The 22,250-nt window shown below is 42.8% G+C and overlaps 2 protein-coding genes across 3 annotated transcripts in view; one reads left to right on the top strand and one right to left on the bottom strand.

The window, feature by feature from the left end:
• Neur (E3 ubiquitin-protein ligase neur) overlaps window positions 1-22,250 on the bottom strand; it is a 59,912-nt gene that overhangs the window by 35,635 nt on the left and 2,027 nt on the right. The window contains exon 1 of one of the 2 annotated variants that reach the window (XM_077407821.1): window positions 18,061-18,264. The exons of the other annotated variant lie outside the window; for it this stretch is intronic. Coding sequence (XP_077263947.1) covers window positions 18,061-18,094 — 34 coding nt within the window. The 5' untranslated portion in view covers window positions 18,095-18,264. Of the gene's footprint in view, window positions 1-18,060; window positions 18,265-22,250 lie in introns of those variants that run through there. 2 annotated transcript variants of the gene reach the window in all.
• Window positions 19,764-22,230, top strand: LOC143898393 (uncharacterized). The gene is made up of 4 exons (XM_077407846.1): window positions 19,764-20,535; window positions 20,881-21,057; window positions 21,191-21,305; window positions 21,765-22,230. The coding sequence occupies exons 1-4, from the start codon at window positions 20,472-20,474 to the stop codon at window positions 21,877-21,879; spliced, it is 471 nt and encodes a 156-aa protein (XP_077263972.1). The 5' UTR covers window positions 19,764-20,471; the 3' UTR covers window positions 21,880-22,230.

Below are 22,250 nucleotides of genomic sequence, written 5' to 3'. Positions count from 1 at the left end.
ATTTTCAAACATTTTCAAAGCAGAGTTCGGAAAAAGCTCGAGCTTTGTCTTGCCTTTTTGTGAATGGCAGCTGATTCAGATAACGACATTTGAACCAATTCAACGACCACGCGACATCCATCAGGAAACGTCGACGAAAAGCGTAACGTTGTCGATACGCCTTTGCGAGTTTGCGCCAGGAAGTCCGAGCGCAGATCGCATGGTCGTGCACGCGATCATCGGTAGCGTTTGCTAACAAACTATAACATTCCAATAACTGCACGGAAAAGCAAGCACGTGCGTGCCTCGCAATAGTTACACCAAAAGCGAACGGCATATGTAGCTTCGTTGTTGAGCGAGCGAGCGAGTGAGTGATCCAGTGCACCTGGCCAGCACCGTGAACGGTGAAAGAAATGTAATTATTTCGATTGCACACAATCAATGAAATATATAATTAAATTATAAATATACAAATCACTATTTTAGAGAGCTTACGCTAAGCAGCAGACATTTAAAAACAAATTTTTCTTAGTCTATTTCAATTTTTGACGTATCGAGCGAATTCTTTTTAGTTTGTAGCGTGAAACGGACAAATTAGAATTCTAAATGCTTCGTCGAAAATAGTTTTTTTTACACGGCCAGACGGCGTAGTTCATTCACTATCGCGTTCGCGTTCCGGCAGTTACGCAAAGCAGATGTTCGATCTTAAAAGATGAAGATCGACTTCCCACCCTGAAAAAATGCCAAGACGAAGAACAGGTGCTTGTAAAAAATCTCCTCTCGGAACTTAGAGACGATCTTTATACGGGAAAGAGTACTGGCTTTACTCTACAGTCTTCTATAATCTGCGGTTTTACGTATATAATCGACGGTTATTTAGAAATTACAAGATAAATATGTTCTATTAAAAATAGAAAAAAAATTCAGCGCACTTTCGAAATCTTGAACGTGACTTTCTGATGCTATAGGTTGTGCTAATTTTGTTTTTTCTTTTGCAGCTGATTGCCTGACATGGGTTTTGTCACTGCCATAATAGCAAGCACGCTTATGGTAGTCACGCCGGTGGATCAACATGTTCGATAATAGCTTCCTAAATCATCGTGTATAGTCGAAAATCTTTTATAGGGCCTTCGTGTTCGTCAAGAATCGTAGGACGTGATCCGAAACGACAAGATCGGCGTCTTTGGCAGACGCAAGGATGCAGGTAGCTGCACCCACTGAGCTACTGTTCGAAAATCGCGTCTTTAGAAATTTCAACACAAGCAAAAAAATTACGTTTTACGATGTGAAACGACTTCAAGGAAATGCACAGAATGTTATGGAGACTTCTTTCCTCCATCTACACCGTGATTATTCATATTATCTAAAATATACATATAACGTCATATTACTTAAAAAGGATAATTTAAGCCTCTCGGAAAGTCGGTACCTGCGCGATTAGGTAATATCGAAATTATGCGGAAGTACCAAATTATGTGGAATATGTCAATACGGAATTTGTAATGTTAAGTGAACTCTCGATATTAGGTTTCGTAAGACGTGACGCGATATGAAACGTATCCTTTTAAACGGCGACCTTTATACCTGGCAAGGAGACTGGCGTAATATTTTTCGGGACGACGCGACGCAATATCCTCGATTTTAAATCATCAGAGCAGGTAAAAAGACCTCAGCTGAGGTCACGCCTACGAGACCGCTTCTCCAACTGAAGAGACTGTCCCTTTCAATATCTTTCTATTTAAAACGAAGCTGTTCAAGATATTTAACTAGATCACATTTATTTAAAGTACTAAACGCGTGCTGCCATTTTTATTTATGCGCGGGTATATTCTTCATAATCATCGATCTTAATTTCCGCTCACAACTTACTAATTACGAATATCACAAATTAACGTTATTATAGTCATTAATACAAATTAATATTATGTGCCATATACTCTAAATGTATGTATATGCGTGTGTATTATAGTTATAATGTGTTTTATTCGCACGTGTTCACGCTAGCAATATAATAATCATGCAGAGCTTCCATACGTAAACTCTCTAATTAAAACACTCCTTTCTCGGCTGCACCGCATTTTGTCAAACGTTCACCACTTCCTCAATTATAAATATAAGCCTTGTACTCGCGCTGGATCGCGTTTCCGCCATTCTTTAATCCCTCTCGGCTATTTTGCATGACGGAACTTTCTTCCCGCTGCCGTGTTCCTTCCGACCGAGGCGGCTCGACAAAGGCCGTTCGAAAAAGATGCGTGGCAGGTGCGTGCGCGTGCCCGTCGTCCAATGGTGTTCGGTCGCCGTACCGGTGGTGCATGTGTATACGGTATTACCAGGTACCAAGGAACTCGCATAAGACGACAAGGGGGAAAAGAAGGTGAGAAGGAGAACCGTGATGCACCTTGCACCGGCCTCGATCCCATTGACAGAATTCCCCCGCTATACACGCTTCCCTTATACGTAATCGTGCTTGGCGAAAAAAAAAAAGGAAACCCTCGCGAATTAATTGCACACGCTCGATTAAAATCGTCGCGAATCGTTGAGCGACGCGACACCACCCATATTAAAGATACCGAGGTGCAGGAATTCGCCTTCTCATTTCTTGCACATGCAAATCGACAACCGTTTTTGCCTGCTCAGCGCACCGGTGTCTTCTGAGAAAAAAAATACGTGCTCCTTTAGTTCCTGCATGTAACGTAACTGTGTTTGCCAAGCATTTAAATCGTTCTCTCTATTTTAAAAAACTTAAAAAACATTTGTTGCGCGTGATTAGCCTCAGATAATCGTTCTGATGATTAGATTTAAAATATATATATAAAGAAAAGGATGTTATATATCCACAATATTTTGACACGAGGCACAACAAAACTGGCTCTTCGGCTCTTTTTATCTCGCGGTTCGAGGATTCGTGCCGATGTCCAACCGATCGCCCATCATGCCTTAATTGGAATCGAGCCCGCGGACGAATCCGACAGGTGAATAAAAACGCGATTAACGTTGAAACGGGAACGTTTATGCTGTCCAGTTATCGTCCACCTGATATGGGTGGCGATCGCGTTGTATAGGCTCTGTTTACAGGCTGCCGAGCTGCGGACGGACATCGTATAATGATGGAATTTATGCAAGTAGAAAGGCAATTATGCTATACGCATGAACTTATGTTAGAGACGAAAACTACATTATCTAAACCGTCTTTAACAACGCCGCCGCGTTTCAACAACAAACTATTGTCGAATTTCAACGATTAAAGAAGAGGTTTATTTTTACGGAGCTCATTTTTCCTCCTGTATTTTTTTTTTTTTTTTTTTTTTTACAAAAATAAAAGTCGAGAATATTTTCACTTTCGCTCGTTTCAAAAACCGACGTTTATTCTCGCACTGTCACCGGTTTGCAACTGGCGATGACTCCCAAGAGTAATTAGTAATTACTTCATTCTCGAGGCATGTACGCGTCGCCCGATCACTTTCAGTATCGCGTCCTCGCGTCCTCGCACCTGTTCCCATCGTGTAGATCGATCGATAAAAATTCGAAATTTACGCGGAAATAACGTCGGGAAAATTAACGGCCCCGGATCCTCTTTATATCGCAATAAAACGCACATCCGCGCGTACATGTCGGCCGATCCAATAAATTATTGTTGTCCCCGTTAAGTCCAGAAAATATAACGTCTTCGCGTTTTCATATTTTATTAAAAACGGAGTCTTTTTTTCTGTCATAAAGTCTGTCAGTGTAAAGAGTAAATGGATGCTAAACCGAAGACACCTACGGATCTTGGTCCACTCACTCGGTCAGGCCGTGTACACTGCGCGAGGAGAAAGCGCGCCGAGGAAAAACGCGAAGAGAAGCGGGAGAAGTCGGCACGTGCTATGCGTTCTGTCCGTGCGGAGTTTACCAAGTGATCGTTTAAACAAAGTTCATTACCTCATGATCGCCGGTCGCACAAAGGGCACGGTCAAGTCACGTCGAGTGTTCGCTCGTCCCTTCGAAATCTTCTCCGTAAGAAAGAAACGTTCCTCCTTAAGTATTCACGAGGCAGTCTGTCGCGTCAGGCGCGAGAGGACGTTATCCCGGCGCGGAACGAAAAAACGACGTAAACAAACCTGCAGTAAACTTAAATATAACTTGCGCGCGATCCAAATATTATAACATGCCTCGAAAAAAAAGAAAAACAATGAAGAAACTAATTTAACACTTGTTTTACTTATAAATGTATTATAACGCGAAAAGACGTGCGTATAATATGTCAGCAATTTTCGGATTGACGGAATAAATTTCGGTACAGATGCTTTTTCGTGTCCTGTTCTCTCAATTCTCTTGAAACGTTCTCGTCATATAATCAAAAGCGTTAACCAGTATCCATAGAGACTCGCAGAGGATTGAAAAATGCAGAAGATAGCTATAATAACGCGCCGGGGTTGACCGGATTGAAAAAGGGAGCGCGCATCACCTTTGGTTTTATTCAAATATATTCGTATTCCTTATTGCCTCTCTCCAGGATAGATTCCGATACAGTTCATAACGGGGAGCCGTCCTGGCGCCAGATGTTCCCCGTTTTCCAACCCTCTAAACTTTGCCTGTTGCACATAGAGAAATTTCCATCATTCTCGCGTATCCGTCGAGAAATTATTTAGTAGATACACGTCGTTACGGAAAAAAATAATTATTTTGATAATAAAATTTGTCGAGAAGATACGTGCAACGGAACATAGTTTATGGAGTTTGTGCAAATAATTACTTAAAAAAAAAAAAAAAAATTGTAATTATTTAGACGAATATAACAATTTTTGCAAAATTATATGCAAAAATTTCAGAATTTGATTATATTATAATTTGTCAATACGCTACAATATTCGTATCTCTAAACAGAAGGCAATATGGCTAATTATTACAACAAGATAATTATTTACATCTTTTTGATTGCGAACAAAGAACAACATCGATAAAGAGTTTCATTTCTATGCGTAATAATTACGAGAAAGACAGAAAGGCGATTTATTACACACCGCGAACGCCGTAAAACATAAGTTAAAGATAAAAGAAAACCATGTGTCGGGAGCATCCGAAAATATGAAAAGCAGGATTCGGCATATGTTTACCAGGTGTCAATTTTATGCAGGAGGGCACCGACACAACGAGAGGGCCCCGGGTGCCTAAATTGTTCGCCGATACTCCGCCAAAGGTGTGCTTTTCAATGGATTCCCGATGCACATTTTATTGCGGCGATGCACGCTGGTCATGCTGAAGCAGCGACACAGCTGTGTGCCAGACAACGAATTGACAAAAGATAAAAGAAGAGTGATTTTACGACACAGCAAGTCATGAAATAAACGAAACTCGACTAAAAAATGTACTTGTAAAATTATTTCAGGACCGATTCGAGCTCGCAGAACCCAAATTTTTTATAATAATTTTCAATTATATTTTCAATTATAGAAAAAATTTAGATCAAATTGTAAGTTACTAGACATATAGGTAACGTTATAAATTGAAAAAATCGAAAATCATTTGTCTTTAATTCGTCAGCTCTGTGTAACCGACATGGTTTGCGTGCGTAATCAAGTAAATAATTTTATAAACGGATGAATAGTCTTGCTAATTATGAATAGGGCAGTGTCCTCCAATTTTGATTACAAAGCAAACTAACGGCAGCAATTTTACGACTCTGCTTGGAACACACGAGTGAAATATAGAATTCATTGTCTAAATGAAATGAAATTTAGTTGTACTGCTTGTAATGCTTTCCAACTTTCGAATATTCCTTAATATGTAATAAAATTAATAAAAGTCCTTTCGATATTAAGCAAGATGCTTGTATAAAACGCTGATACAAAAAGCAGTTTTTAGAAATTTTTTTTTCATGTTTAATATATAATCCAGTGTATAATACAGTAATTCACGAATCGATAGTGTGTCTCGAAAATTCAAGTATTATTTAGAAATGCCTACTCTTCTTTTTATTTCCTTCGTTATTATGTTATGTATATATGACATTTATATATTTATATACAACAATTATATATAGAGAGATTATATGTGTATGGAATTATATAAAATTTTAAACAATTTAAAAGTAGTTATATAAAATTTTAAAACATTTCATCACATAATCATCTCAATTGACATAATATAGGATCGTTTCCTTTTCTTTTAATGCAAAAGTTCGTTTTCTCTTGTCGCGTCACGCTCCTCGAATTCTATTTTCCAGACTTTCTCGGGATTTTCCGCGAATCACATAGAATTTATTCCGATATCGTATTGATAAAAATTGATCACTCGCTCCTAGCCGAACGGTGCCGTTTCTCTGTCGCAGTCAGGGAATGTCAGCTGCCTCCTGGGGTACCCTCAGCGGGGTACAAGCCAGACGCCATTGTTCGATCAACAATACTCAACCGAATCGCTCACAACATATCCTATTCACATCATCCACCCACTTTATACCGCCCTCGTGCGCCTTCTTCACCGGCGCGCGCGACCGGCGGAAAAGGGGAACCGGAACAGTACTAACGTCCATTTGGTCCGCGGAAGAAGCTGTCACTCTTCCCGAATCGGAACTCTTCCCTTAAGGGGAGAGTTTCGAGATCTCTCCAGTCAATGCAATCCATTATTTTTTTTTTTCTAATTTGCGAGTTTATTCTTCGTTGAAGCTTGTACCTAATTCATTTTTTAATAAGAGACATAACAAAGAATTATCATGTTGTATAATTTAATAACATCATGTTATTTAAATTCCGATAAATTATAAATATTTTGCAAATTTGGAATAAACGTAATTGTTGGGGCAATTGTCGAATTAGAGTCTGATCATTCTGGTCTGATTGTCTGGTCGTTTAGGTGGAGTTTGGGGCAAATTGACGCATTGTCCGTTTCCAACAGGGACGTCGGACAGTGGTCAGTCGATTGATAATGCCCGTATCTCGAGTGTGGATCTTGTGCCTACTACTATTGTGCCTACTACGTGCGCCGTGCAACGCGACGATATCGATACCCGTCGATCTCGCGAAACGCGGATGCAAAAAAATCCCTCGTTCTAAGGATATCTGCCTATATGGATCACGAAGAACACGTGGTAGCCTCGTTAACGTAGAGACGAAAGTCGTTTCTCATAAAAGAGTCGGCGGCACGCGCCACCAGGGCGGGGTGTCAGCTGGTGAAGAATACCGATCGGTACCCATACGTCCTCGATTCGATGCAGCAGGTTTTTATCTCCGCGCAGTATCTTCCGTTGCCCAGGAACTCGCTACCGACATGACGAAATAAACGATGCGATCCGCTTAATCGGTCGATTCGTCGTTCGGCAAAAACTGTCTTTTTTCGCCGAACACTCATTTTTAAATAATCGTTATCTCGATTGGAAAGAACGTGGAAGAAACAAACGGCATTGAAAGAAGGTAAATTTTCAAACACCTCGAAGGGCCCCCGATTTAATCGGACTTAGAGAAAAGGTTCAACGCCCTTCGAGCTTTCGGATAGCCTGTCGTCTCTCACCCTCCTTCGCTCTCTCCCCAGCATCTCCGTTTCCCCTACACCATCATCGTCGTCTTAAGTGTCTCCTATACACCCTATATTTATCCCCACCATGGTGCCCATGCTGCCACGCGCCACCGCATGCTCCGTTGTCTTCTCGCCAACATCACATCTCTCTCTCAGCAGCCGCCGGCCCGGCTCTCGAGGTCGAAATTCTCAACATCTGTCATACCTCCTACCACCGCGTACCCGCCGCCGTTAATACGTTCACTTGGTAACAGCAGCCACATCCCGACGACGACCCTCTCGCCCGCTTCCTGTAATCCCCGAAGTTCTCTCTTGGATGAAAGTCGAAACGAGGATCTCTCCCGAGCTTATTTCTCGCCTGTACGGCTCAACTTCCCGAAGAGTTATTTAGTTACGCGTTAATTCCATTCGCGGAAGCCGCGAACTGATGATGTCACGGACTAAGACGCTCACGGCGTAAGAAAGGATTTCTCCGGAGTTGCCCAAAGTTATCTCGAACTTATTGCTATTTCGAAGCGACAACTCAGTTACTGGGACCATTCGCGATACTCGCGGAACTCGTTGCAGACGACGAAATCTCAACGTCTTTCCATTGATTTACTTTGAAGCCGTTCAGGAAAGTTCATTTCCATCATCGAGACCAGCTGTACCATCGCGCTCTTGTTGCAAAGCGCAACGCATATTATGAGTAAAAAGAAAATCTACGACGGTTCTCTTGCATCGCTCGCGACACGACGCGGGTATATCGATGTCGTTTAAGCCGGCCGGCAAGTTTATTTTCCCGGTTGCCGATTCGGGCATCTCCGCGTGATCAGGAGGCGATTCGAGGACGTCAAGCCGGTCAAGCCGGACCCAGGCAACATCTGCCTGTTCGTCGGTGGCAGGTGGCGATCTATCCTCTTCTCTCCTCGCTCGATCCGCCTCTCGCAAACGCGCTCCCGCACTCACCACGTCCTCGTCGCACCCCCGTCGCGTGATCTCTCCTCTCCGTCGCTCTCGCCCGTCCCGTGTGTATTTCTTTTCGGTGAACGACGTGCGCCACGCGACAACGGTACGACAGGCGCGTGTCGGAATCGCCACCATGGCGGGGGAAAAATGGCGCACGCTTGCCTTAAGGGAGGCTGCGCCTCGTGCGGCTCGTAATTGCGAGCATGACACAAATTCTTATATGCTACCGTCAATTTCTGCGATCTCTTATCGCTAGCCTCTCGTTACGTAAAAAGAAAAAAGAAGGGAAAAGGAAGAAGAAGAGAAAGGAAAGCTGACTTTCCCAATACGGGGAATCTACGATCTAAATTAAGATTGCGACTCGTGGGGGATGCTATGCATATTTTGATATATCCTTTTGAATTCCCGAAAATCTCTAGTTTCATGTCATATGTCACGAAGTTAACAACCGAAGAAAAGAGCCGTTCTTGTCGCTCTGAAAGAAGAAGCGAGCGCTCTTCGTTGCTCAATTTACGAACGAGCTAGAGATATTTACATGTGCGTGTGCACAATGCGACAGGCTCGCCACAAACAGGTGGTTGGTAAAAAAAAAAGAACATATCTCTTCGAGTCACTCGGAGCACGACTGCGGAGCACTTGGAGAAAGAGAGAAAAAGAGGGAAAGAACGCGCAATGTGCTCTCTTACAATCAGCCAGCTGGTAATTACTTTAACGCCGAACAATAATGTTCATACGATGAAATGAGGTATTTGTCTCCAATAAATTATTAGCGTCATTTCTTTCGAATTTATGTTTTTTTAATGACGTCTACGTCATACAAGTCGGTCACATAGAAAGCTACACGAAGAGAATTTTCTCTTAAAATTTACCCTGAAATCATGTAGTAGTTGTGGGACATGTACCTACCACCAAAAATTTTATGCGAGCTATTCTGATTAATATCTACCATAATAAAAAATATTAATATCTATTACATTAAAATATAAAATATGTTTGATTAATTTTACTGATTTAAAATATATATCTAAGAAATTTCAATAATTTTCCAAAATTTACCAATTTGCTTGGTAATTTTTAACACGTTGTTCGTAAAATGTCTTTTGTATATATTTTAAAAATTCCTTGGTTGCCAAGTTGTCCCAAGTTTGTAGTGAATTTAAGGGTAAAATATAACAAAAAATTCTCTCCGTGTACGGAAAATTATTCGTAACGTTTGACGCGCACGCATCGTCTAATACTTAAAGATCGCAACTATAAAAGATAACGGAATCTACCGAGCTGTTGCATATATCCGCCGATGGAAGAAATTATGTCAGGAAATGGCTGCCAAGTGGCTGTCGCGGTGCAATTACGACACGCGGAGCGAGCAAAAGGGGGTGGCGGGGCATCGTCGAGTTTTTTAAGTCGTCTTAAATTTAGAACGACCACGTCGCGTTCTAAATTTAGCCCCGTTCATGTCGATTATTGCTCGCACGAGTGTCCCGGAAATTCATTCACCGATCTCCGCCGCCGAGAAGAGTTTCGCGGCTTTCTATAAGAAATTTCAAGTAATTGAACTCAATTCTGCAGAAATTCAAACGAGGAAGGAATATAAAATATAAATCTACTTGACGAAACACTGGCGCCATTCGCCAATATAAAACTCGCCGCAAAGGGTTTAGGCCGAGGAGAGTGTTTCGAATAGGACGCACTGGACAGGACTGATGTGTCTCAGAACCTAACATACCGTAAATTTCCAAAAGGGAGGGTGATCGCGTACTTTGAATGACGAAGGGGTTAATTCTGGTCATTAGCACTCGCTCGCTACGTGGACAATTGCTGCCGTTCCCACTGTTTGTTCCCGCGACCCTGATGAGTTACGACGTTTCGAATCTGTGCACGCATGTTTCACCCCTTCAGATAATCGTAAAAAAAAAATCGCAAAAAAACGTGAACCCAGACTCACGCACGTATCGCTATAGGGTTGAATCTTACAAAGTAATAATATATTTGAGAGACACGAGTTATATATACGGACTAAATTTTATATATTTGGTCATTTATTAATGGCATTCTTTCGAATACTAGCTTCGTTTCTAAAATATTTAATGCAAAGTGTGCAAAAAATTGATATCATGCACAATAAAATAAATGCTCTTTTTATGATATCATAAATATATTATTAGTATTAAAAACATTAAATTAAATAAAAAGAAAGCCATTAATAATATTGTTGCAGAATAGAGAACTCTTGCAGAGAATTTGAATATTCTCAGGATTGCAATGCTGAAAAAAAATTCATATTTGCGCAAAAAAAGCCTCCCTGCCTTCGGGTGAGCATTTGTTTCTTTTCCTCAGCCAAGCGGGAGCTTTCTCCCGCGACCCTATCGGATTTGCACAAGGGTGCGGTTTCTGTAGATGCGAGGGTTTCAAGCATCACGCTATAACGACGGATGAAAGCCCTTTTGCCTCTCAGTTTTCTTCTCTCCCTCCGTTCCCCTCGATCGACATCCCCGCCGTGTACATCGACCCTGACATTCACCTACACCCGCGAAAACGTGCGCGCGCGTTTTAATTGCAGTGACAGCGAGAACGAATAAGCCCGCATAATTAATCACAAGGCAGGCAAGATAAAAGCCGCTCGCGTTTCTGTTCGGCCGGCTCCTCCGCGCGGTATCGATCCGCGTCTCAATGCGAACGAGCACTCCAACTACATATAAATGACGAGAGTGACTGCTTCGTTACTTTCATCTTACGGCGGAACCGGAGTACGAATTCTTTTGAATTAGATGTATTCGACGAAGCGCCCTGCCGACGAAGACGCAGCAGAAATCTCATTTGAAAGGCGTCGCGTTGCCACCTTAAAACGAAACGTTTCATTCAACTGGACGTCCCGAGAAGAATTCGGGAGCTAAATCGCAAACGGATATCCACGGCGGTCGGCGTTGATGAAAGCGAAAGGGAGGAGGAGGGAAGAGAAGGAGGAGAGCGGCGCGGCGGCGGTGACGGCGGGCGGATAGTTCCCAAATTGTCATTCCCTCTTAAAATTAATCCACGAGGGTTGCAAATAGCTGGCATGGGCTTGACGTGCGGCCAATTGCCTGACGCGCGCGAATCCCGCGGATGCCGTCGCGGACGCACTTTCGCCAGTGCTAACCGTGCTGGCGGTGGACAGGCGCTGCGAGGGGGATGACGGGGGCGAACGAAAGGGGACGAGAGCGCGGAAAAAAAGGCCTCTGGCTCTTTGGCGCTCTCGCGTCGACGACGGACGAAGACGGGGGACGGCGAATGGGAGAACAGAGCGAGTAGGTATCGCGCGCGGTTCGCGTCCCGTGGCACGACGGGAACCTTTTCCAATTGACGTCATAGACACGCTCTTTTGCCCTTTTTTTCACCCCGTCCCTCGCCCCGCCGTCAGGTTAAGAATAACAACGCGGCGAGATCGCTCGCGCGCTTATGTGTTGCAACGCACTGGGAATAGACGGTGGCCGACTACCGGCCACTGTGCCGCTGAATCGACTTTGTCGGCCGTGTGTTGCCACTCGGCCCGAGTATATCCCACAAGTCGTGAACATGTATTTTTAATGAAGAGTTCGCCAATGAATTCGTAAACGGTTATTCCCAAGCGAAGGTAAGCGAATCGAGTAACGAACGATTCTCGAGTTAGGTATACAGGAGCCCTATTCTCGAATCGTTTTCATGAAACTCGCATGCAAAATTAAATGCTTTTCAAACAGAAAGTCGCATACAAAGATCTCATTAGGACAGGTTCGAGAATTACGGTCCCAGGAGCGATGGAAAAAGGGGAAGACCGAACTTGAGCTTCAAGAGTCACAAGATTCTTATTTTAACAGAATCTTAAAATTTAATTAAAAAAAAAAAACGAAAATGAGGAAGCTGATAATCCAGTATGAAACGATATAGTACTCCTCGAAATATTTGCTGACAAAAGATTGACTGATTTTAACCGAAATGTGATTGCTTAGCTTCACGAGTTGTTAAACATCTTTACCGTTTAATAATGAAATCAAAATAAAAAAACTGATAACCTAATATAAATAATTATGGTACTCCTCGAAATTTTTGCTGAGAAAAGATCGACTGACTTTAATACATATATAATTATTAGATTTATGAATTGTTAAACGTAAGGTCTATTCTTTATTGCTGCACTGCTGAACTAGTGCACACTGGTGCAGCAGTGCAGCAATAGAAAACAGACTCAGAAACAATAATGAAAATCCTGCGAATACAGTCATTTTCTATGAGATTTATATTCCCGAGGTGTTACATATACCTGCGAATCTCCTGCATGCCATCATTATTTGAAGAGAAAAAGCCCAGGATAAAAAAAAATGAAGAGACGGATGCAGTAACCGCAACTCGTGTGTGTATCTGGTGTCAGAAATAGCCGCCGTCTTTAGGTACGAACAGTGCACGCTCCATTACGCATTATTCATACATGGGCAAGACGCATATACGTGAGCCGCGCACATGTCGCCGAAATATGTATATGTACCGTTCATTTATTTCCGCGTTCGAGGATTTCCTCTCCGCGCCAGTTCCCGCCATTGTGTGACTCTCGACTAATCAATTCTAATTAAAAAACAAATTATAGAACTTTTGTGCTTATTATTGAACTATATAGAATATAGAACAGATCGCGGAAACGCGGTAACAAACGTTCGAGGCGCATCGTTCCAGTTTATCAAGATTGCGGCAGACCAGCGGATAAAAATAGTAGACACAAAGAAATTTTTTTTTCTTCCTTCCCGAACAACATCCGTAATGACCCATATTTCGCGATGTTCGAAACGTTGAGAGTTTATTGACAGATCATCGCAACGAAAATGGATCACCGATTTAATGCAGCGTGTGCAGCAACGAAACGTGAGGGGGATTCACTTTCGCGAAACCCAAAAATAAGGTTTGCTTACGCCTGTGTGCTATCAACGTCGCGTAACCGTCAGCTTTATGCCCCTCCACCTTGCTCTCTCGACGCTGCCGCGTTTGTACGATTTGACGATAACGATCGCGTACGCAAATAAATTTCCATATCAGCGCGTATTCTCATTCTTCGGACCGATCGCGCCGTGAACGTTTTCTTGGCGAATTTTCTCATTTTCTTCGACGCGAGGGAATTAAGACTCGTCGAGGGAAGAGGAAAACTTAACAGGCTTCTTTCCTCTCACGGTCTTTTTTTCCTCGGTAGAAGTTTAACTTCCGCGGGTAGTTTTCGAGTTTTTTCTCCAACGTCGCACACGCTCTACCTGACCTGAGTCATCAATGCCGTGTACAATAGACCTGCTACCTCTCGCTCAGGTTGCCGAGCACAGTTGCGCAGTCGAGGCTTGCACAATACGATTTTTCTGTCGAAATCTTTCTGCACAGTTCAAGCGCCAGCGACGCTTCTCCGAATTTTCTGCCACGCCACGTCGCACGCACAAAAGACGACCTTAGAGTCTTTACAGCGAATCAATGTGCGACGTTACCTAAACCAAAAGATCAGCTGCGCGACGCGGGCACGTGGGATCTTCTGATTGAAATTTATTGGGTCTTCTCCTTCTTGCCAGCCAGTGCCGAAGCGTGTGAATATTTGACAATGCCGTTCTTAAACTATAAACGCGTGTTCGCGAGGCAATCTCGAAGATCCGTCTCTTCTGATTTTGCAGTCACGTGCCTCGTGCAGACACCGCGACGTTGATGCATCTCCGGAGGTAATGAAATTATCCCTCAAAGTGTAGCCGCGACGGATCTCGATCTCGAGGTTGCGACGCGACCGGAATTGGATTTCCAGAGTCATTAGACTCGCGCCGGAGCGCGTCGCGTCGCGTCACGTCGTCGCGTCCCGTGACGCACGGAGAGGCCTCCTTTCTCTCTCCCTTTTTCCTCTTCGTTTTTCCCCGTCGCCGTGTAATCCCTCTTTCTCTCTTTGGGTCTCCAAAATGGCCACACGCAGCCAGCGTAGCGTCTTCTTGGTATTATAAATACATATGAGAACTGGGTCGCTGCCCCGAACCCCGGCCACCACGTATCCCGTCTACGATCCTTCTTCCTCGTTAATTCCCCTCCCCCCCCCCGGAAGTGTCGTCTACGAATCCCGAGCGCGCGAGAGCGATTTTCGGCGTTTTTCTTTCGAGAGATTTTAACCCTCCGAGAACACACCTATTTTTTCATTCACGGAGAACACTCTGGGTCAATCTGACCCTACACACACTTCGATCGTCCACCATTTTGAATTGACGAGTGCGATCAGCTTGAAAAAATTTCCAGATGTACTTGGAACATTGTTAAATCAATTGATATAAATAAAAAGTGCCGTTGGAATTCTTTACATATTTAAAAAAATTCAAAAAAGATAATTTAAAAAATACTATAATTTTTTTTGAATTTTTTAAAATATGTAAAAAATTCCAACGGCACTTTTTATTTATATCAATTGATTTAACAATGTTTCAAGTACATCTAATTTACGAAAAAATGTTTATTTTTTTTATGTTTGGTATTTCTGGCTAAAAATTTTTCTGGCCAAAAAAAAAAAAAAAAAAAAAAAAAGGTCAAAGTGAGCCCTTGTGTTCTCGGAGGGTTACTGGCGATTCTGATAGCTCTTAGAACCGTTTCGTATGTTACAGGTACAAACACAATATTTAATTTCTCAACAGTTTCATTTTCTAATAATGTAAAACGTATAATCTAATAATGTTATATTTTATTAATGTTTTCTAGTTTAATTCAGTCTCTTCCGTACTTAGAATTTCTGGTTTCCGTTGCGTCCTAATCTAAAGTCGCGCGAGAGTTTAAGTCCCGACCTACAATAGATGTTTTAAGCCCTAACTCCTAAGAAATTGTTCAATCACAGTTGAATTTGAGAAGAATAATTGACTGTGATTGGTCAATTTCTTAGAGCTTAGGGCTTAAAACACCTATTGTAGACTGGGACAACTAATGAACGCCATCCACTCGTCGTTCCCGAAACGTAGGAAGGTTCTGGTCGAGGTACTTAGCAAGATGAGACAAAAGAAAAAGAAAAAAGGAGAGGACGTCACGCGCGGCCGACCGCTCGCGTGACGTCGATTAGATAATTCGGTGGAAGGGAAACGGGAAACCCGCGCCGCGCCGGGTCTGTCGTGGATTTGTGCGGATGTGCAATCGCGGTTTTACCGGGCAGGTCTTCGGAGACCGGCCCCTGTGTGTCTGCCATATGACAATACCATCTGCGCGGCCCATGCCGGGCGACCAGACCATAGGATACCGCCGGTGATCCTGCGGGATATAGGTAGCTACGCGCCACGACGGGGGTGCGGGAGCATCTTGCAAGCCTTGCGGAGCCCCCGGCCTTTTCAGAGACGGAATCGAAAGGTGCGCCCTGCCGCAGGCCAGAAGAAAAGATGCAGCTGGCAAAAATAATCGCGCAATCGCCGAAACGCGTCTTCTCCGTAAAGGCTATTCTACAATTGCGTAAGAGTAAGGAGTAAGAGTAAGAGTAACAAATTGATCAATCACAGTCGATTATTTTCCTCAAATTCTCACTGTGATTGGTCAATTTCTTACTCTTACTCTTACTCCTTACTCTTACGCAATTGTAGAATAGCCTTAACGCCGCGTCGGTCATCGCGCACCGAGCATTGCGCCGCGCGTGACGTTGTCTCGTGACGGACCCGAGGTGGATTGTTATTGCATCGGATATTGCTGTATGGCATATGAAATGCGCGAAACCCGAGTAAATTAAGTCATTGCTTCACGCAATGGCAGGAGATCTGTTAATTAAGAAGAAAATGCACAATCGCGTTTGATTGTCTATGACAAACGTTCTCGTATGATTTTTACAATTTCCTATAATAATAATGATCGTTAATCGTTTTGCATCGATCCGGATTAATTATGTGCAAAAAGGAACGCGACTTTTCTTATTTCGTACTTGCGTATTTCGCAAATAAAATTTTAATGGCAATAATGTTAACTTTGTTATATCCTAGTTGATTATAATTCTAAAGAAAAAGAAAGTGAGAGAAAAGAGATAGATTGTGTTCATCTCTTATTACCAACGGAGCAAGCTGCATCTCGATGCAGATGTCGCTCCCAGACAGCGTCTGATAAAACTTATCAAGTAAAGGGTTGCGCACAATGAAAAGAATAGGGAACAGGGAATAGGGAACAGTTCAATATTAATATGTAAAATTCATTAAAATATGTACGTTATTAACACAGACTAGACGAACAGAGGAATAGCGCTAAGAACCAGTGATGATATTTTATTTTATTTCTGTATGCTATATGCACAATCAATATGTTAATATTAAACTGTTCCCTGTTCATTGTGCGCAGCCTCTAAGAGTTTGGATGCATTTAGATAATTTCTAATTAATTCGCTATTTCAGGCCAACTGAAAGAGAGACTTACGAAGAGATTTTACACTGTTAAGTTTATTTTACAAATTTACTTATTATGAAGTAGCAATAATATTTATACGTATAAACAATTGAATTAAATTCATTTTTCATTGGGCGCGTTCAGCAGACACAACTGTTGAGTTCGTCTTATCAACACTCGGCGTCGATTGGTTGGTTCTAAAAGTAAGAGCCAATCATGTTCGACCGCTACTGAGCGGCTTGGTCTGCTGAACGCGACCGTTCATAAACCGTACAAATATTAAACTAACTTCAGCGCTTTTGAAAAAAGAGCAGCATATTTATTTAACCTAAAAGGGGCGGATGGTGTTCAAACTTTTACTTGAGGAACTCTAGTTTCTGTATATAGGTAAGATATACGTTGGTAACATGAAATAGGGGATGGAGTATATATATACTTTATAATCATGCACTTCGAACAAATACTGGCAAACCATCTCTTACATTAATAAAATAAATATCCAAGAAAAAATAGTTGAAGAATAATTAATAAAGAATCATTTAAGACGGGATATGCTAGCACATACATCAAGTGTTTGTTTATAGGTATTTCTCGTTAAGATTTAACTTATTTTTTAGACCCCATTATAATTTACATCTTAATTTGACTTCCATTTCCATTAAAGAGAAATTCTTGGATTTTTTAAAAACGTTTTCTAAACGAATTTCTCATTTTGCAATAATTTAATAAATAAAAATATACGCGGCGTATCTCTTCGTACGCTTTCACAATCGCTAACGAGCGCTGATGATATCAATTAACAACTGTGACTTAAGGATTTAAATTCGCCACACGTGCAATCATGGAAAAAAAAAAAAAAAAAAAAAAACAACAACACGTGCAACGATCGTTCCTTCAAGACTAACGTTATCAAGTTATCGCTATCACGTCACATTATCAAATCGAAATTTTATTCCAGTTCTCGAGAGAAAAACTGGCGAAAGGGACTCATCTCGCGCCTAGCAACGCGCTGGCGGATGAAAGGAGATCCAATGTTCCAATCAGTGGTTCCAATAGATCTGAACATAACCTCCTCGACATAAATTCCGCGCAACTAAAGAAACCAGGTACCCCGTTGTCGTCGCGACGACGCCGAACGTCGCGGTCGGCTGCGGATCGTCGTCACGGTTGACACATGACACATGACACGCGCGCGCGCGCGTGCACGGAAAAGGAGGCATTCGGGGCCGGCGAGCAGCACGCGATCGCCGGACGCGAGAAAACGTTCAAGCGTTGTGTGTGATTCGGGGGACTCACCGCTGTGCCCGGTGTTGCTCGACGATTGGCCCATCGTCGTCGTTGTCAGCCCGGCGGCAGCGACGGCGACGGCGACGGCGACGGCGGCGGCTGCGACGACGGCAGACAATTGCGTCAGGTCGTAGGGCGGCGGTGCTCGGGGGCGGGCGAGGGTTCACGTGAAAAAGCGGTCGCATGGGCGCGCGTGAAACGGGCACATCTCTCGCGACGACGACGACGACGACGACGACGGCGCGACGGCAGTCAGCAGTGGCGGCGGCGGATCGCTGTCAATCACGGTCACGATGCATGGTGCATCCGTTGGCATCCGCTACGCGGTGTCGCTACGCGGCGGCGAGGCGACGAGCAGGCGACCGAGGCGGACGGGACGGCGGACGACCGACCGCACTCGCATCGCTGCGCAGTGCGCCGCCGGCGGTCGCGCACGCCGCGCAAGGTGATTGGCCCGGCGACGGTGGCGCGCGTGCGCGCCGATTAGCGCGCCGTTTTGAACGCGGCGCGGCCGCGGCGCGCGTGCGGCGTGCCGCAAGGCGCGGGCGCAGGGCCGAAATTGATTCCTCCTCCTCGAGAGAGAGCGACGGTGATGCAGGTGTGCGCCGCGCCGCGGCGGATGCTGGCATTCTTCCGCATCCTGACGCGAGGATGCTCGTGCCTTTGTCCTTGGGATTTCATTAGCGATATTATCGATTTTTTTATCGTGTATATTTCCATGTTTTTACTTTACCGCTAGATGAAAAAGTTTTAGTTTATACGCGCCGTATTGAACGTAAGATGTATAATTGAAAATTTTGTAATACAGATAATTTTACGGCAATACCGGTATATTATGTACTGTTAATGCTGTTATTACATTGTTGAATCACAATTGTATTTATATATCTTTTATTTAAAAAATTAGGAAATATATATAAAAATTTCAATTTATACCAATATTTGGCGTTTAATATCGGTTAATAATTTTTAGTCTTGTAATTGTATAAGAATAAATGTGTAGCATACAATTGTTAGTCAAATTATTATATTTCAGTCTATCTTGAATTCACTTTATAATATTCTTCCAATACTTTCAATCGAGCATAAACTTTTATATATGCACGCTATGACATTATATATTGGATTAAAAATTATTATATATATAAAGTAAAAAATATTTTTGCAATTTGAGTTTTTGCAAGATTCGCATTAGAAGGTCAAGAGCATTGCAATTAATATAATTACATTAATTCTAATAGTTAATCACGGATGCATTCTAATTCCAATTTTAATTCAAATTAGATTAAATTTTAATTAATTTGAAAATCATCTTGAATTATACATTATTCAGACAATTAAAAGACCATAAGTATTTATCCAAATGTACACTTCTGACCCCAAAAAATATTTTTGACTTTGTTTTTTTCCAGTGCGCAATATCGGCAATATCTGTGTGTATAATAGATATGTAATTTAGTTTTCTAAAGAATAGAGATTGAGTCTCTTCTTTAACAGAATAATCCTGTAATTATTCCAAAAAGCGTGTCTGTTCAGTCATGCTTGAATTAGCAATCATTCTTACATATCGTCATTTAATTTTAAGTTCAAGATCCTAAAAAATTTCCTGCATTCTTCTCATATATTCTATTTTGCTATTAATCTCAGCCTTACCGAAATAAATGGAAACATATATGAGTACTTATGCGCTTAGTTTCTCCTAGCATCTTGGGGACATCAGTTATAAAAGTTCATAGCACGTTGCAGACAAACTACGAAGGTATAACGGAATAAGTGAGCAAGGAATCACACGAATCTATATGCTCGTCGACATTATTTTCTTCGCACTATCATCGTAAATCCTAAACTGCGCACCCACTATTCGCGTGTCGCACGTACGTGTCCCGGAGCGCAGCGGGACCATGCGAGGAGTGTTCAGGATGGCGTATATAAAGACCAGGGTCGCGCCCGAGCTCGCGGCACGTTCTCGCCACGATCGCTGAACGATGACAGATAAGGACCTATCGATCCTCGCCGTCGGTGACGACGGCCGAGTGCTCGACTAAGGTTCATCGATCACCCTTAAATCTCCGGCGAGATCGAGGTCTACACGACCGCGAGCCCGCGGATCGCCTTGGCAACCGACCGTCATAACACTGTATACTATACTACGTTAAGTTTAATGGTATTAATAGCGTTGACGGGGAGTTATGTGAACGGGAGAGCCGTCGCGGCCAGTCGCTCGGTGTTCCGTGTGGATCGCATTCTACCCTGCGACGAGGATCACGACGATGTTAAACGATCGGCCGGGAACGATTGGAGAACGTTATTCGCGACTGAGATGGTCGCCGGCGGGATCGCTCGGGATGTAGAAGCCCGAACGTCGACGAGAGTGTGCGATTCCACCGGGAAAAACGAAACGGGCTCTGGATCGCCGAAGCATGAACGTAGGGAATCCCCGAATCGTTTGCCTCGCCCTCACCGTCCTCGCCTTCTTCCAAAGAGGTAGACGATCAGGCACCGAGATGGTCGCACTGATCTTTCTCAAATATCGCGAGATCAGAGTGGGCTCTATTTGCGAATCTCGCGCGCGAGCAAGATCGATAACCGGATTGCACACATCGCTTTTGAGGACAAGTCGTTAACGCGCGATATGTGTATAGTTCGTGCGGTTTTACGTAAAAATAGCTCTCGCTTTGGTGCCGTTCACAAGCCTTGACGTAAAAAAATTTTCTATCAACATAAAAATCCTTAGCACTTATTTTCTTATCGTTGGCAAATGAAATTTTGTATTTAGAACGAAACGAGTAAACGAGATGTCCTAAACGCAATAACTTGTGTGTCCCGCAGGATGGGCCATCGATTGTTTCAAGTGCGTCTCGATCGACGGCGACAACAAACCCTGCGATGATCCATTTCATAACAATGGGAGCCTCGCTCTCTTGGAGTCGCCCTGCTTAGGGGGTCGGAAAGGCCGGGATGGCCTCTTCCCAGCGACCGCTTGTCTCAAGATTGCCGGCATATATGGTAAACTGAATTACGATATATTATTTTTATTCATTTTTTTTTTCACATATCTCCGTTATGTCAAAATCGAGAGAATCTAGCGTTGACGAGTATATTAAACTATATTTTACTTAATTGACTCGATACGGTTTAGATGAATCCGGTGCGAGTCTGATGGTGAGGGGCTGCGCGTTGGACAGCGGAACCCTGACAACGGACTCCGAGATTATCAGAATGTCCCACTGCGGTGGTTTCTACTTCGACGACAAGTAAGACAAATATTGTAATACCGAAAGGAGCCGCAGAAAGAGAGACCGGGAATGAAAATTTATTATTCAGTGAAACAGGGCGCGCGCGAGATGTAATATGCAATCAATTAATATATGATGAAATCTGGATGAAATTTGGAATGTTGCAATTATGTCTCAATATTTGCAACAATACTTGTAGAAATATTTTGACCTTTCATAAAATATTGATAAATAAATATTTGCACAATTTATTTCTAAATAGTATTATTCCTAAAGAGTAGTATATAGGTAGCAAAACAGTCACATCAGGCGGGTCATCTTATTGTTAGTGCAATTATTGTGAAATTCCTCTCAACTGAATGAATTTTGCCATCGGAGAAAAATTGCCATTTAAAGTCCGAGCTGGATCTTGGTAAAAAAAATAATAATATTCTTTTAAAAAATTTATCATCTTAAACATTCACGAACATCTCGCAGATACGTGCGCGGGTGTGTGCAGTCCTGCAGCGATGCGGATGCGTGCAACGCGTCGTCGAGGAATCTCGCGCCGCTGATCGCCCTCGTGTTGCCGATTCTCGCGGGACTCGCGTGATCCATTTGGCGTTCCGCAACGCGCGAGGCCGATCGAACGTCATTTTGAAAAATGGGACAATCTAGAAGAGACGGATGGCGGCATTGAAGAGATCGAGTACAACGGCGAGCGTGTAGTGGATATTAACAATCTTTGTTATTAAAGCTTATGATGTTTCAAGCAAACCCACATAGTCAATATACTGCCAGATGACTTAATAAATATAATTTAAGCTCTATATAGTCTCATTATCGTTAAGCAACAATCCACGCGCCATTTACTTTATTAATTTATCACTGGCTATCACTGTGCGATACGTTGATTATATAATTACAGCTTGTTATCGATAAAGGATATGTTGAAATTGTTAAACGGACCCTCTCTTCTTTATC

Source organism: Temnothorax americanus, unplaced genomic scaffold, assembly GCF_048541705.1.
Source record: "Temnothorax americanus isolate GAGA-0224 unplaced genomic scaffold, ASM4854170v1 Scaffold23, whole genome shotgun sequence".
Classification (NCBI taxonomy): Eukaryota; Metazoa; Arthropoda; class Insecta; order Hymenoptera; family Formicidae; genus Temnothorax; species Temnothorax americanus.
Note: the sequence above shows the minus strand (reverse complement) of the source record. Positions and strands in the feature narration are given on the sequence as shown.

What these genes read in the sequence shown, in the direction of transcription:
- LOC143898393 (XM_077407846.1), top strand. Translation starts at nt 20,472, where the DNA reads ATGAACGTAGGGAATCCCCGAATCGTTTGCCTCGCCCTCACCGTCCTC. An exon ending in CCTCGCCTTCTTCCAAAGAG is followed by an intron (nt 20,536 to 20,880) that starts GTAGACGATCAG and finishes TGTGTCCCGCAG; the next exon opens with GATGGGCCATCGATTGTTTC. An exon ending in GGTTTCTACTTCGACGACAA is followed by an intron (nt 21,306 to 21,764) that starts GTAAGACAAATA and finishes AACATCTCGCAG; the next exon opens with ATACGTGCGCGGGTGTGTGC.